This window comes from Phyllostomus hastatus, unplaced genomic scaffold (assembly GCF_019186645.2).
Source record: "Phyllostomus hastatus isolate PE091 unplaced genomic scaffold, TTU_PhHast_1.1 phas_contig_86, whole genome shotgun sequence".
NCBI lineage: Eukaryota > Metazoa > Chordata > Mammalia > Chiroptera > Phyllostomidae > Phyllostomus > Phyllostomus hastatus.
In genome coordinates this window covers 4,648,708-4,665,434 of record NW_025333977.1, presented here as the reverse complement: position 1 = coordinate 4,665,434, position 16,727 = coordinate 4,648,708, and the positions used below count along the sequence as shown (strand labels likewise).

General features: G+C 33.5%; 1 protein-coding gene across 1 annotated transcript in view; it reads left to right on the top strand.

Moving 5' to 3' along the window:
* The window catches only part of NCAM2 (neural cell adhesion molecule 2), a 416,937-nt gene extending 401,341 nt beyond the window's left edge, over window positions 1-15,596 (top strand). Inside the window, exons 16-18 of the mRNA XM_045851671.1 lie at window positions 483-687; window positions 5,911-6,030; window positions 10,311-15,596. Coding sequence (XP_045707627.1) covers window positions 483-687; window positions 5,911-6,030; window positions 10,311-10,419 — 434 coding nt within the window. The 3' untranslated portion in view covers window positions 10,420-15,596. The remainder of the gene's footprint in view (window positions 1-482; window positions 688-5,910; window positions 6,031-10,310) is intronic.
* The last annotated feature ends 1,131 nt before the right edge of the window (window positions 15,597-16,727 follow it).

The window sequence follows — 16,727 nt, the reverse complement described above, 5'->3', positions numbered from 1 at the left end:
AAGTGCTTGGAGCCATCATTTGCAAATTTAAGTCTTAACTCTAAAGTAATCTTAGAAAGAACATTTATTTAAGTCGTACCTTACAGGAGTTTTGACTGTATTTTCCTCTTAACAAAGTGATGGTCTATTAATGGCATGACTTTCTGATAAAGCACAGCTACAGATATGCAAATATTCATTATCTTTCCCACAGGGAACCAAGAAGTCAATTGGCAAGAAGAGTCACTTAAGAGTTTTTATCTAAAAATTTTTTTTAAACTATTTGAAATCATCACCATGTCAGTTGCTTAAAATATCATTTGAAAATCAGAGACTAGCTCTCAACAATCATGAAATAGAAGTCTTCCAGGGACTATCCCTTCTTTCTTGGGTCTTGAGTTGAATACTTCTTGGATAAGATTTATTTTAAAAGAACTCTCTAATATTTTCTAGTGTGAGGTTTAATAAAACTATTTGTTTTTTATTTCTTTTTATTTTTTAAGACACACTTTTCAATGGCCTTGGGCTTGGAGCAGTCATTGGCCTGGGAGTTGCAGCACTCTTGCTAATTCTGGTGGTAACAGATGTCAGCTGCTTCTTTGTTCGGCAATGTGGGTTATTAATGTGCATCACCAGGAGGATGTGCGGGAAGAAGAGTGGCTCCAGCGGGAAAAGCAAAGAACTCGAAGAAGGAAAGGCTGCCTACCTGTGAGTATCAGACACCTGCTTCACATCACATTAAACAAATGCCACCGTCAAGCTTGAGTGCTGTATTCAAGACTATTTTGAGCAGAGTTTAACCATAATACCACTGGACCCTGCTCTGGCTATTTTTTTATCTTATATATATGTCACCTTAAATATGATCTCTTATAGAACCCAATGACTTTGTAAACTGAATGCTTTATTAAAAAATAAACCTCAACATAATGCTCTCCAGTTCCATCCATACTGTTGTGAAGGGTAGGGGCTCTCTCTGTCTTTCTGCTGCAAAGTATTCCATTGTGTCAATGTACCACAGTTTTTTGATCCACTCACTTACTGATGTGTACTTAGGCTGCTTCCAGCACTTGGCTATTGCAAATTGTGCTGCTAGGAACACTGGGGTGCATAGGTTCTTTCGAATTGGTGGTTCAGGATTGTTAGGGTGAAATCCCAAGAGTGGAATTGCTGGGTCAAAAGGCAGTTCCATTTTTAGTTTTCTGAAGAAGTTCCTTACTGTTTTCCACAGTGGCTACACCAGTCTGCATTCCCACCAACAGTGCACTAGGGTTGTCTTTTCTCCACAAACTCACCAGCATTTGTTGTTTGTTGATATGTTTATAATGGCCATTCTCAATGGTGTGAAGTGGTATCTCATTGTGGTTTTAATTCGCATCTCTCTGATGGCTAGTGATACAGAGCATCCTTTCATATGTCTCTGGGCCCTCTTATGTCCTCCTTAGAGAAGTGTCTGTTCAGGTCCTTTGCCAATTTTTTAATTCTGGAGTACAGTCTTGTGAGTTCTTTATATATTTTGGAGTACAGTCTTGTGAGTTCTTTATATATTTTGGAGATCAAACCCTTGTCTGAGGTATCATAGGCTAATATATTTTCCCATATGGTTGGTTCTCTTTTCATTTTACTGCTCTTTTCTTTAGCTGTTCAGTGAAATAAGCCAGGCAGTGAAAGACAAATACCATATGATCTCACCTATAAGTGGAACCTAATCAACAAAACAAGCAATCAAAATATAACCAAAATATTGAAATAAAGAACAAACTGACAGTAACCAGAGGGAAGGGGAAAAGGGGGACATCTCTGGTTTCCCTCTGGTTACTGGGGGAAAACAGGGGAAGTTCCATCAAAGAACATGTAAAAAGGACACATGGATAAAGCCAAAAGGTGTAGGTTTGAGGGTGGGAGGTGGGGATGGGTGGCACGGGGGGGGCATGGTTTGGTGAAAATTGGTGACGGGGAAAATGGAGACACCTGTACTCGAACAACAATAAACAAACAAACAAACAAATAAATAAACCTTAAAATGGGATCCAAACTAAAAATTTTATTGACATGATTTAAATATTGATAGGTAGATAGGTAAGTAGATAGATGGATAGATAGATCAGATAGATGGATGATGGATATAGAATAATATATTTGGTTATGATTTTTTCTATTTATCTGTTAATATTGAATAAAACAAAAGCATCAGTAATAATCTGATGTAAAAACCAAGTTAAACTGAGTTAACATAAATTGTACCAGTGCCTACAATTATAAGTGACTACATACAAGTTTCAAAATTGTCTATGTAGAAAATATGTGCTATGCAATACATTAATCCAGAGTCTGAATTTACTCCTCCAAATATTGGTTAAAATGTGACTACATATTAGAATTTGGAGTTCCTTGTGCATATTTTATTTATTTAGACAAAATGTAAATTCTGAGAAAATATGCTGAGTTAAATTTTGCAGAAAATTTCCTTGTCATGTAAAAGAGCAATTAAGAGGTTTTAATACTTACTTTTGGCCTTGGCTGCTGTGGCTCAGTGGATTGAGTACCAGCCTGCGAACCAAAGGGTCATTGGTTTGGTTCCTGGTCCAGGCACGGAGTTGCAGGCCAGATACCCAGTAGTGAGTACAAGAGAGGCAACCACACATTGATGTTTCTCTTCCTCTCTTTCTCCCTCCCTTCCCCTCTGTCTAAAATAAATAAATAAAATCTTTAAAAAAAATACTTATTTTTGGTTTGTGGTCTCTAGATAAAATTGTATCTAATCTCAAAACTACAACAGTTATTCTTTTTTATCATTGAGTCCTTTCTATTTGCTTTTCTATACACACATTTAGGCAAATATGGTCTCATACATTATTTTTTAGGCTTAAAGATATAGAGGAATTCATTCTGTATGGCTATATTTATTTTTCAGCCTCAAGCCTATTTCAGTACTACTGGGCAATATTTCTGTGACTATTTCTCATGGATATGCTATAGAGATGGATTCTCTTCACTTCAAGAGATGCTAAATTTGATAGCATACATTTTCAATTAAAACTGACTTGATTTAATTGAGGTTAACCTTAACCTTAACCCTTACCTTAACCTTAACCTTAACCTTAACCTAACCTTAACCTTAACCTTCACCTTAACCTTAACTGACACAATCAAAATGACACCTGCTTAATTGTTGGACACAGAACATTTTAAAGAGTAACCAGAAATTAGGCTCTGTCTCGCTCGAAAGGGTTAACATGTGACAGTAAATACAGTGGGATCAATTCACCATTCAGTATATTTTGTTCTCTTTGTAAGAACATGCTGTGCTTTTACATCATCATATCAACTCAATAAAATATCATCAAACTTAGTTCTTTATTCATATGTGGAAAAAGCAATATATTACATAATTATACATATTTACATGATATATAAAATTACATTATATATTCTATATTTATGTGTGTGTGTGTGTATGATGAAGTTTTTGCACTTTTATCCTTTCTCAACCATTGGCCAAACGTTATTTATGGACTAGTTACCAGGTAACAAGCACTGCTATGCAATCTGATGGTAAAGTGGTAAACAAAAAAAAAGTTTATTCACATAGAATTCATGTTCCAATGCAGGAAAACATAAAATAAACATTTAGTGGAAATGAAAATGTCTAGAAGCACAAGGAAAAATGAAAAGCAGAATGATAAATCATTACTAGATATTGGTTCATTTAAGACTTCTCACTGAATTAAAACTGAAGCTGAAGAGTAGAGTGAAAAGGAACCACCAAAGGAGTGAGGAGGGGAAGAACATCCTTGCAGGTGCAAAAGTTAATACAAAGACCACTAAGGCAGGTGTAAGTTTACTGTGTCGAAAGGACAAATAAGCCTGAAGGTGCGAGGCAGAGGAGAGATTGGTACACATATCAGGTCAGAGAATTATCTATGAACCAAAGTATTAAATTTTCCTGGATCATGGTAAACAATCTTTTTTTAAATTGAAAGTTACTGAGAGTTTTTAAAGAAAATTAACTGCTTTAGCTACTGATGAAGAATGGTACCCTAGAGGGTTTTAGTGGAAAGATATAGGATAAAAGAGACTGGGTAGAAGGACCTTAAAATACTCCAGGGGACAAATATGACCTTTTGGTCCAAGGTAGTACCTGCAATACTACTATAGGCACATAAAAATGTATAGATTCTGGATATAGTTGAGATAGAGTCAAATACTAATGATTGATTGAGGGGAAAGAAACAGGGGTATCAGAAAGGATCTTCATGCTTTTGCCTTAACTAACTAGAGAGATGTTGGTGGCCATGAGCAAAACAACAGGGCATATTCAAGTTCTGCTGTTTGTTTGACTATCATTTGTTAATTTATCCACAAACACTTCTGTTTGTAAATCCCGCTCAGTGTATTTAACCTTAAAAACTTGGCCAGATGAAAATACATGATTCATCCCATGTTTTTTATGCATCCATCATAATTTTTTATATCGTCGTTTCTCTGCCTTAAAAAGTTCTTTTTCAAAAATTCATAGTTCAAATTGGAAAAATTATATAAAATCTCTAGGAGAAATAAGATGCAACTGATAACATAAGACAACAGACTATACTTCAAATTGTGGAATAGTTTCACTACCCTAATACGCCCAGTGCTCCACCATTACTGCCATCCCTCACTCCCTCACCCAGAACCTGTGGCAACCAATGATCATTTTGTTGTCTTCACTGTTTTCCCTTTTAGCGAACATTGTACAGTTGAAATGACACTGTATGTAGCCTTTCAGTCCAGCTATTTCCCTTAGCAATATGCATTTATAGTTTCTCCATGTCATTTTGTTGCTTGATGGCTCATTTCTCTTTATTGTTGAGTAGTGTCCAATTGTATGGCTTCTATACAGTCTGTCCACTGACCCCCTGAGAAAGACATCTTAATGGGTTCCAATTTTTTGGCAAGCATGAATAGAGTTTCTATACATAGTCATGTGCAGATTTTTGTGTGGACATAAGTTTTCAAATCATTAGTGTTAATATAAAAGAGCATAGTTGTGGGATTGCGCGGAAAGTGTATGTCCCTGGGTGGTCAAAGACTCTACATGCCTTTCTTATTTGGGGGAAGGGGCGTATTTGTTGTCTGCAATATGAACACCTCATTTCCAGCCCTTAGGTTTCACCTACCCTTCATCGTCAACAAATGACTTCCTGGTTCTCCTTACTCTATTCCTTGAGATATGAAACTTCATGGTAAATTTCCCACTTTTTACAAGTATGATAAATTACACATATATATTTTTAATATTTTAGAAATTACACATTCTTATTACTTTAGAAATTTTACTTTTTTAATATTCTAGAAATCAGTAAATATGATGTGAATATGAAATTATAAATGGAAGTTTATTTATTTTTAGAGAGGGGAGGGAGGGAGAAAGAGAGAGAGAAAGAGAAACATCAATGTGTGGTTGCTGGGGGCCATGGCCTGCAACCCAGGCATGTGCCCTGGCTGGGGATCAAACCTGCGACGCTTTGGTTCACAGCCTGCACTCAATCCACTGAGCTATGCCAGCCAGGGCTAAACTATTTTCTTAAAAACATGAGTATGTTTAAAGTCAATGATCATATTGTAGTGAAAATCATTCATTTACATTTATAGACTTTTAAAACAATAAAAGATATGTGTAAATTTTATCTTTCAAATTTTGAAATACAATTTTGATGACAAAAATAATTGTATACAAAAAAGAATATCTTCTTTCTATTTTTCCTGAGTGAAATATATGGCAAGATGAATTTAAATGCAAAAAAAAAAAAGTCCTTGGTGGTATTCTCAATCTGACCACATTGGATTTGTTTATGAAGAGGTGAAATCAGGTGGAGATCTTAAAATATATTTCGTAATGCATCCATGTTCACAATATATAGGTAAGAATTTTTTTCTTTATTTTTCTAGGAAAGATGGCTCAAAAGAGCCAATAGTGGAAATGAGAACAGAGGATGAAAGAATCACTAATCACGAAGACGGAAGCCCAGTGAATGAGCCCAATGAAACCACACCACTAACAGAACCTGAGTATGTAGAGTGAAGTGCTTAATGATTTTTGGATAAGTATTTCTACAGTGATAACACATCACTATCACTTTAGTAAATATTTACAAATATGAGCATTTGAGAAAAACTTTGTTGTTTTTCAATGAACATCTTCAGTGAAGATGTTCACAATCTTCATGTTTCACAATGAACATGTGAACATCTGAAATCTATTTTCTCTTCCGTCATTTCATGTGAAAACGTTGTATCAATGTCAGGGAAAATCTGCTGTTCAAACGTATATTTATTATTTTATACAAAAATGTCAGAGACAGTCATATGTTTTACACTAATCTTACTCTTTAAGAAAGTTATGGTTTGAAAATGCGATTGATTTTCACTGAAATAAAGATGTTTTAGGAGGAAATAGTCATTGCTTTCAATAGAAATATAGTGTTAAATATACACAAGACTTTTTAAAATAAAGAATATTTGTAAACGACAGGAAGAAATGCTGTTAAATTGCCATGTTAATATTTATGTGGTAAATAGTGCTTGGTCTCCATTCAAGATTGTTATTCTTTCTGCATCCACCATAACTCCACTAAAACCATAGCAGGTGTTTTAACTAAACCTTTAAAGCATATTAAATGCACCTAGGTTCACATACATAAAAATTAAAATAATCTAAACCAAAGACATTATTAAGAAGTAAAGTAGTTGTGGTTTATTGAATATATTTAACACTAACAAAACCATGACTTCCACACTATTCTTTAAGTACCACTCACTAACATGGCCTTTAAATTTCATTGATTTCAAAGGAAAGATTTCTTTTTCTTTGCCAGGAAACATTCCCGTGGGGAAAATTTTGCTTTAGACTTCTCATCCTAAGTCAAATTCTGAGTGTTGCCATTGCTGAAGAAAACAATGTGTTTCATGAATCCCCATTATCTGCTCTCAAGGGATTGAGATGATTGATATTTAGGCAAATATATCGTAGTACTCTATAGTTAAAATTTTAATATGGATCTTCAAGCATTTTTAGTGTTTGCATTTAGAATTCTTACATTCTAATTTGAAGTTAACTCTAGTAGGAGCAGCGGGCACAAGGTAAGTTCTGTTCACTTCCTCAGAAGTTACAAATCTTTGAATGAAACAAAAGATTACCCCCCAAAACTGACTTTTGGGTGTATAATTATCACTTACAATATTATACTGATGTGTATGAAAATGAGTTAAGAAAAGCCCTTGCATATGACAGGCATATATTTTAAAACAATCTAACCAATAGATACAAAAATAAAAAGATGACTTAATAACTACTCTAGGACTCAATCATAGGAAAAATACTTAACAAAAAATAATAGCATTAACAATATTTATAATTACCATAAACATAAGTAGTTAATAATTATGTAGGCAAAACAAGTAGTTGAAACACCAGTTAATTACAAACTCAATACATAGCTCTTTGAGTTAGAGATACGTTAAGCCTATGCTAACTTCCCATGCCAACTCTAAATTCCTCTATATTTTGATGCTACAAGTGACCCATTGTTTTTATAATCTTTATTGTCAGTGTTTTCAGTACTTGGGAATAGTAGAAAGGAAAGAACAGGTGATTTTTGAGAGTATGGTGACAGTTAAACAAAGGAAGGACTCAGGGTAGAAGAAGCAACAGGAGAGAGAGAGAGCCTAGGTGGTGCTCTGCTTTGGCTCCCTAAAAACCTGGCAAGAAAGGAATGAGTCGCATGGGCCTGCTATAGCTCACTGGCAAGCAAAGGTCACAAGGATAGAAGTGAGTCTGAGTGGGGCAGCTTTCAGCTCTCTAAGAGTCAGAGAAAAGGGGACCCTTGGAGGCAAGTTCAGGGAATAAGCCCAGGAAAAGCTGGCTACCCACTGCTCCCTTGGCTGGAAGTCTCATGGGGTAACCCTTAGAGTTTAAGAGGAAGTGAAAAGTTCATGCCCCAGGAGCATGGGCTCACTGTAGAGCACACCCATATACAGTCTTTTTCTTAAGGGTTTTATCTTTGTTTTGCAGGAGGAATCTTAGGGAAGGGTTTCAACAGAATATTCATTAGTTTTCCAGGTGTGTTTTTAATATGCTGATGCATCAAAATGAGCATTTAGGGAGGGGAGTTTGGGATTATTCTTTGATCTGCTTTACTATTTTACTTTTATCTTGGGTCTGTCTGGCTTTTAATGGAGTTTTTATATAAGTTCCCCTGACTTCATCTGTCCTTGGGTTTAGCTAGCACAAATGGTATTCATTAACTCTCTGTTTTCTATTTCCCAGACCAGGGTGATTTAAACTCTGTGTTCTCTGGTTTGGAAAGAAAAGTATAAAACATTTGCTCTCAAGTGCCCTTGGTTTGGGTAGATAAGGTCTTGCAATTCACCAGCTGGCTATAAGTTGTTCAAATTGTTTTGCCTTGTTTGATTTTCTTTTCTCAGTTTCCCTATTCCACTTGTCTAGGACTTTTCCTAACTTCTCATTATCCTGTCACAGAACTAGCATAGTAGCTTTCACTCCCCCATAAATGGGTGAATTTAAAGTCACAGTGGTGAATTGTAATTATATTTGTAACTAAAGGTTTTTGATGTGGAAAATATATTTTTCAAGGGAGGAAAAATTCCCTCAAAAGTCATGTACACAAAATATAATAGTAAACCACTGAATTTAAGAATTACAGAAAAAACTAGAAATATCGATTCATTGTGATCAGACTAAGATTCTTGAAGCTGTCTTAAAATTAAGAAATAAAGGTTATGAATAATAATATAGACACTATCTGTAGTTAAAGATATATTTGTAATCTTTTTACTCTTTAGAACATATCCCACAGAGAGTCAAAGATCAGAATATATTTTAAAAATTAAATTCAAAATTATTTTTGATTACTTTTTATTTCTGTGAGGTTTTTAATAATTTTTTATTTTTCCATTACTATTTGCATTCAATATCACTTTGTATTAGTTTCACATATAAAACATAGTGGTGGGAAAATTATGTATTTTATGGAGTAATACTAATTTCACTTTGTATGAATTTTAGTATTGGGCAAATTAAGAAATATGTTGATGTTGGAAAAAGTTTGTTTTTACTTCATATGTGACAATTGGAAACAACTCTCAAAAAAGTGCTCATAAATGATACAAAAGCAATGTTACCGAACAGCAGGTAGGCTCCTGCTGTCAGTTGCCACCCTCGAGAAAAATTCTGGAGGCTGAAGTTTCTTGAGAAAGCAAAGGAGTCTTTATTCAAAAGCTATGTAATTTTGTAATAACAGCTTTCTGCATGCATTAATCACTTAAGCCTACCATCAATTAAGGTTAAAATCTTTAACCCTTGAATTCCCGTATTATTCCACATGTTAGTTTTTAATGATCTTATTTCTATAAGATTAGTTGACAAACTAAAACAACATAAGATACAGAATTTTGGGAAAATGGCAGGCTTCTGCCTCAGAGCCTGTCCCCTCTAGAATACCCAAAGAAAAATAACCCTGCCACCCCCAAACAGGCCAGCCCAATCCTAGGTTGTGCCCAGAGTTCCTTCTGCCATCTAAAATACTGTCCTTTGGGAAACGCAGGGGGCTGCAGTGTGATTATTCAGGAATCCCTTAGGAAGAGAGAGTGAGTTTCTGCCCTCCTTCTCAGCTACTCAGCCAATCCTGTCCTTGGCTGTTTACCTTTGCCTCAAGCAATCTCCTCCTATGGCCCTTCCCACCTCCTCCCCAGTGATTCAATCAGGCCTCTCTATATCAGTGAGATGAAAATAATAATAATAGATACCAATTAAAGAAAATAAATAGTAAATACAAAAAAGAAAGCACTAAAATATGTTTATTTGTATTAAGTTTCAAAGAATAATGTCAATTTACCTAACTTCCTTAATTAATGTAACGGAATATGTTAGCAACTACTGATGGTTTTTACTGAACTACTTAAGTACTAGTAAATCATCTACTTGACATATTATTTTTTTATTTTTTATGTTCTAAAACATTTAATTATATTTTAATATGATCAACTCCTTGTCAAATTTAGGGCACCCTATAATGAATGTTTGGTTTATGTAGATTTACAAATTTTTATCTCATTCATCATTTTGCATTACACCACATTTTTACAGTAGAAAATATTTTTTATTCTCTTGGAGATTATTTTTTGTCAATGTCATCATTTTAACAAATTGGAATTTTTTATTCTAATAATTGTAACATATTCCCTTCTGTCAAACAGTAACTTAAATGTTAAAAGATCCCACTTAAAGTACATTAGCAAATGAAGTTTACTATTTTCATATTTCCTTCCAGAAAATTGCCTTTGAAAGAAGAGAATGGGAAAGAAGTCCTAAATCCAGAAACTATAGAAATTAAGGTTTCTAATGACATCCAATCAAAAGAAGATGACAGCAAAGCATAACACCAGGATTGCAGAGGCTTGAAGGATGCTACAAAGAGCATTTGGATTTCAGTGACCCTATGACCAAAACTATTCCATTGACCTTAATTTCTTGGGAAACTTCTAGCTTGGAATAGCTTGTACACATATACATATGATCCAATACTCCTGCCCATGGTCAATTTCCTTTGTTGTTGTTGTTGTTATTGTTGTTGTTTATTTTGTTAAGATATTCAATATAGAGACCTGACTGGCACAAACGCTTGGGTATCGATTTGACAGGATGATGAGAGAGCTACCATTTATTCAATGGCTAAAATGCTATACTTTTTAAGAACTGTGTTTTGTACCACATCCTCTCCAACAAATAGGAGTTTAAGCAAAACAAACAAACCAACAAAACAAGCAAACCTTTGTGAGCCAAATGTATAAGAAAGCCCTGCATATTTTTAATCTTATTTTGGCAGACAGATAATTTAAGTGGATTTCAGTTTAAGTTGAAAACACTTAAAGGTTATAATTTTTTTTGTTACAAGAATTTCAGGGAACCTGGGCTTGAAGAAGCCAGCTGTCTTTAGCAGATACTAAAAATCAAAAGAAACTTTGGAAAACTCCTTTTAAGTTATAGTTATATTGATTTTTGGTGGACTGAAGTGCCAGATCAAAATTGTTACCCACTTGAATGAATATTAGTTGTGTGTAAAATTAGATTAGAAAGATTCCGTAAATTTCTCTTTTTATCTATGCCATATTCACTCACAGTAGATTACACACAGAAAAATGTATTGCAAGTGAAAATTATATTATTTTCTGCCCTCAGCTTCAAGTAATAAAGTAAATTGAAATGAGAATAATATTGTTGTGTTGCTATATTTATAAATATGTGACTACCTTTTACTTTTAAGTAATTTTACCAAAAAAACAGGTCTCTTAGTTTCTATGACTTCAAACCATACTTTCAGATACATTTTTTTGCCCATTGTTTTAGATAGTCTTTGTTTAAAAATGCATTTTTCAAGTGTTATAAGTCAATCATAAGTGAAATTGGCTAATGGAAGTTAAAATCCTTACCTTGGATAAATTAAGGAGATATTAATGTTTAAACATGCTATGAAAGTGTCAATGCTAAACAATTGAGTTACTATTGTACTATCCTGTTACTCTGGATGTTGTAGCTAGAAGTTATTTTAAGATTCTGATAAACAACTTTGGTTGAGAAATTCTGTAACTATTCAACATCAACTTTCTAATATTACTCGTTAGGGCCTGGTACCCAAATAAAACACTTATTAACTTCCAAGCTATGCAAGCTCCCTGAGGGAAAAAAACTGGAACATGGTTTTTACTTATATGTAAGGTAAACAAGTGTATTAATGACTAGAAATATACATACCATTGGGAGCAGGTTTTAGGTTATTTCTTACCCTAGAGAGCCAAAGGTTTCTTTAGGCCCCATCACATTCATAAACTTTAATGTTTCAGGTTGTTGACTGGCTGGGGAGTGCACTCCAATAGAACATTGGAGGATAGTTCTGGCAATGCAGAGCAACCTGCTTTAGGGTGTCTCTCTCTAGAGATGACTTAGTGAATATTGATGTAATGTTAATGCCACTTATGAACAGATTTATATACAAAGTGCTGGAACCTGTCAGCCACATAGAAACAGCTAACTAATTTTACAAAGTGTTGGTTGTCAGCAGGACAGAATCCGCCCACCTGCATGTTCAGGCACTAACCCTCCAGTGTCATTGCCAGGATTCACAGGGTTATGATACAGAAATCTCTCCTTGCTATCCTTTCTGGCCTACTCTGAAGAAAAAGAAAAGACTTTAGTGCCTACCTAAGAATTTAGTAGGAATTATCCAACTGGTCTTCTTGATGGATTTGTTGCTATTTATGTTTCATCTCCTCATCTGTTTGCTTTATTTTACTGTATTTTTTTCACATTTTTGTATCAATGTGCTAAAACTAATCAACATACTTGTGCAAAGTAAATGGGCTTCATAAAATGTTAGTGAAGCAATAGCCATGAATGCTAATTTTTCCTGGATAGGGCTACCTGGATTTAAACTGATGATAGTAGAAGAATTAGGAAAACTTTGGAAACAATTTAGCATGTCTACTACTATTATATTTGTGCTATACTTCGAGAACAGAGAAATAATAAAGAACACATATTTTTGTGTTTTTTTTTCAGATTGAAATTTCAGTTTCATCTATTTGGACTTTCCATGTAAAGCAATTTACCTAAATATTTCAAATATATATGTGTATATATATATATTTGTTGAATTTTTTGCCACGAATGTGGAGTAACAATCTGAAGTTAACAGGTCATCTGGAACTAATTGTAGACAGACCATTTCAAGTGCACTGTTTCAACTGTCTGAGTGTCCTTCTCTCTCATCCCTGAAATGTATGCCATGCAGGAGCACGGCAGTACTGTGATAAACTTTTCTTTTTAATGTTTTTACGTAATGCTCCAAATTAATCTATTTGTAAAAGTTTTCATCTGAGAGATGGATTTTAGTAAATTGTAAAATATGAATAGAACTGAAATCATGTTTCCTGTTTTTCATTCTTATTGTAGACTAAATATATCCATGTAAATGTATAGATATTATTTTTACTGTCTGAGAGTACTCTTAATTGTTAGTATCAAATGTCAAAATAGCTGACTGAGTATAGATATGTTAAATAATCAGCACCTATGGTACTTTAACCAAGAAGCAAAGATATTACTAAAAACATTGATATTTCATGGTAGGTAATGTGCAATTAGGTAATGACAATCTATACACAACAACATACAAGAGGAAATAGTAATATCAGCATTTTAGCACATATTTGGTTATCAAAGTGATACAAATTAATGTGTTAACACACTTTACAATAATTTGCAAAAATTAAGAGTTGTAATTTCTAAAGATTTATTATTGATACTAATGTCTAACATTAATGTAATGCTGTTCAAGTTTTCCTTTATTTTTAATATTAATACTGATATAAGCATTTTCAAAGACTGTTTCATCCAAGAAAGTTTATATGAATCTTAGTCTTTGAATTAAACATTTATATAAATATAAAGATTTTATTAATCAAATTATTTATTTGAGTGCCAATAATTAATTATAATTTTATAATCATACCTTTATTTTATGCTTATTTTTAATAATTAAAAATGTATTTGTGCCTTTAGATTAGCATGAGAGTCTGCTTCTTACAAGAAAAAACACAAACTGCAAATTTTATTGATATATTTTGCTTCGATCTGTGACAATTTAATGATACTGTCTTAATTGCCTTCATTGAACATGCTCAATTCAAATTACTCTGAATACAAAATCTAAATGTAATGAATTATGCTGTGCAATTTATTTCCTCTTATGACAAAACGGTACTTTTGACACACACACAAAATATACTCAATTTGTTCTGTATTATTGTTCTATTCAATAAATACATTCTAGATACTGCTGAAATTGAATATTACCAGTTGCAAAACAAAGCAACAGATGACTTTTTGAAATAGGGTAGATTATTATGGTGTCTCTTGGGTTCACATTATTGCTGTTATATGTTGATTTGGGGGCACAAATCACCTTTTACTGTTGATAAGATAATCACTGATGAAAATATCTTAACTGAAGTGGTAAAAAAATATAATCTCTGTTTCTTAATTTAAAAAATACTAGGAAAACATTACAATTACTGATTAAAATTGCAATGTGCTTTTTAACGTAAATGTTCAATTTCAATCCCATATGGAGCTCTTTTCCATAACCATATCCAGAGTGTTTATTCGACAAACTTATGAGTAGGTGAAGATATTTTTTAAATGTGATTGTTTGCATTATTTATCTTTAGAGATAAAAGATTTGCATCGTCTTAACCCTTTGAACTATTATTACACTTTCTCTCACATTGAAATTGCATAGGGATGTATTAGCATATGCTAAAATTAAACTGTGGAAGGTCACAGAAATGAAGTACTTCAATCCTAAAATGAAAATCTTTCAAGAAAGCATTAGACTAATGTGCTTAATAATGTTCTGATATGAAACAATTGTATGTGTAAATGAGAAAGTTATAAAGGGGCCTATATGTAATAGTTGCTGAACAAATATAATTTTCCTCCTGTCCCTTCTCTCCTCTTTTTAAACAATTGCATTTACTGTTGTAGATGCAGCTATTTTACATTATACAATAATACTAATTGACTAATTATTTACCCTCATATACTTTTATATATAATACTAAATATTTATTTGATAACACATTTAATATCCTTAGAAAAATAGTCCATTATTCACTGCAGTGACTTAAATACATTAGTCAGTACCCTTTCTTTAATTTTTTATGTTTTCTAGGATTTATGCCACATGATGTTCATATTTATTTATGTAAAAACTGCCCATATACACTTATAATTGCCGCTGCTTTTTATCTTTTTTTTTTTCTGAAATGAGAACATCTTTTGGCATCGGGTTTTAGCTTTCTTTGGAAAAGAATTAGCAAAGCAATGACTCTTGAAGCATTTTAAATCACAACCAGGCAAAGGAGAATAGGAAAGGAACTAAGAGAGTGCAGAAAGGCAGACTGAACTCCTACATTTTGAATAGGTAAGGACGCAGTGTGAGAAGAGCTTCAGCAGGAACCAGGAACATTGCTTAGATGAAAATTAAGGCCAATTCTACTGATAAAAAGGAGAAAATGGAGTGAAATCCAAAGGAGAAAGTTAACATTAGAACCTATGATTCAAATTTTACAACTAGGATTTTTTTTTAGAGATCGTCATGCATTATATAAAATAAATGGTACTGTTAAGAGCAAACGTACTTGTTTCAATTCTTAAAGGAATGTTCATGATTTTGCATTTGCCTCTAAACTCTGTTAGGAATACGTGAACTTCTTAGAGATAAAAGTTTTAGAAACACTTTTTTTATGGTATGAGAATTCTATGCTGTGTTCAGTATGCATTAAAACATACTCTTATTTTCTTTAACTTATATATTCCATTCAGATTCTATATCCTTGAGTTAGTTAGTTACCACAAAGTTTTCTTATTGTTTCAATATAGTATGTCCCTATGAAATGCTGTATATATATATGTCTAAACTGTAAAAAATTATAATGCAAATGTTGAAGTTTTGTATTTATGAGAGATATTGAAAGTATGGCTTACGGTAATCAAAATTGTCACTTCACCATTTGTATATTACTAGTAAAGATACTTTTGCTTTAATAAAGTGTTGCATTTTATGTTTATTTTGAATAATATCTTTGTGGTGAGTGAAATTATGATGTGACAGGTGCTTTCAGATTTTTAAACATTTCTGAACATATCTCTGCATATTCAAAAGAAAGAGTAGTGCTGGCCAGGGTGCTCAGTTGGTTGGAGCATCATCCCCTTGACACCAAAAAGTGATGGGGCTGGATCCTTGGTCAGGGCATGAAACTGGATTGAGGGTTCCATCCTGTCTGGGCATGTAAGGAACACAACCGCGGTGTTTCTCATATCAGTATTTCTCTTCTTTCCCTTCCTCCCTGTCTAAAATCAATAAATATATCCTTGGGTAAGAATTTTTTAAAAAGCGAGAGAGAATGCTTTCTGCCCTCTTGCCTTAGTTCCCATCACAACCTTTTGGCTTCTACACTGTGCCCAAGTGAAAGAGTTTAATGAATAAGTAAACAGTTGGTAAGAGCAGTAGTTCTTAAAATGTGGTCCGAAGCCAGCAGCGGCAGCACTACATGGGAAGGTGTTACAACTGTGAATTTCTGGTCTTCCAATACATGGTAGACCTAATTAGCTCCATGTCTGTCAAATTTCCACACTGATTCTGATAAATTGTGTTAGATGGCTACTTTATATTCATTAAAGCAGATGATACATAAAGACATTGGTTTCATAGTTTATTAAATTATTTATTAATAAGCTAAATTTGAGGTCTCAAAAAAGTTGAAAGTATTGCTTGCTCTTTCATTATTTCCTCTACTTCTCTTTCAGTTATTTTTTACTGAAAAGCAAATCAACCCAAAATTTAGTGGCTTAAAACATCAACAATATACTATTTTTATGCCTATGTATATTAACTTCACTCAGCTTGGCAACCATTTTACTCCATGTGGTGTAGGTGAGCTCATTTATGTGGCTACTGGCTTTGAAGAGGCATCTCACATGTGGAAGCCCCAATGTGCACATTCTTAGCAAAATTTTGTTTGCATCACACGTGTAATGTGCAGCTAGTCAAACAAAGTTACGTGAATAAACACAGAGTCAAAATATCTGCAGATGTGGTGTAAACAATAACCTCATTCATCGAGCACAA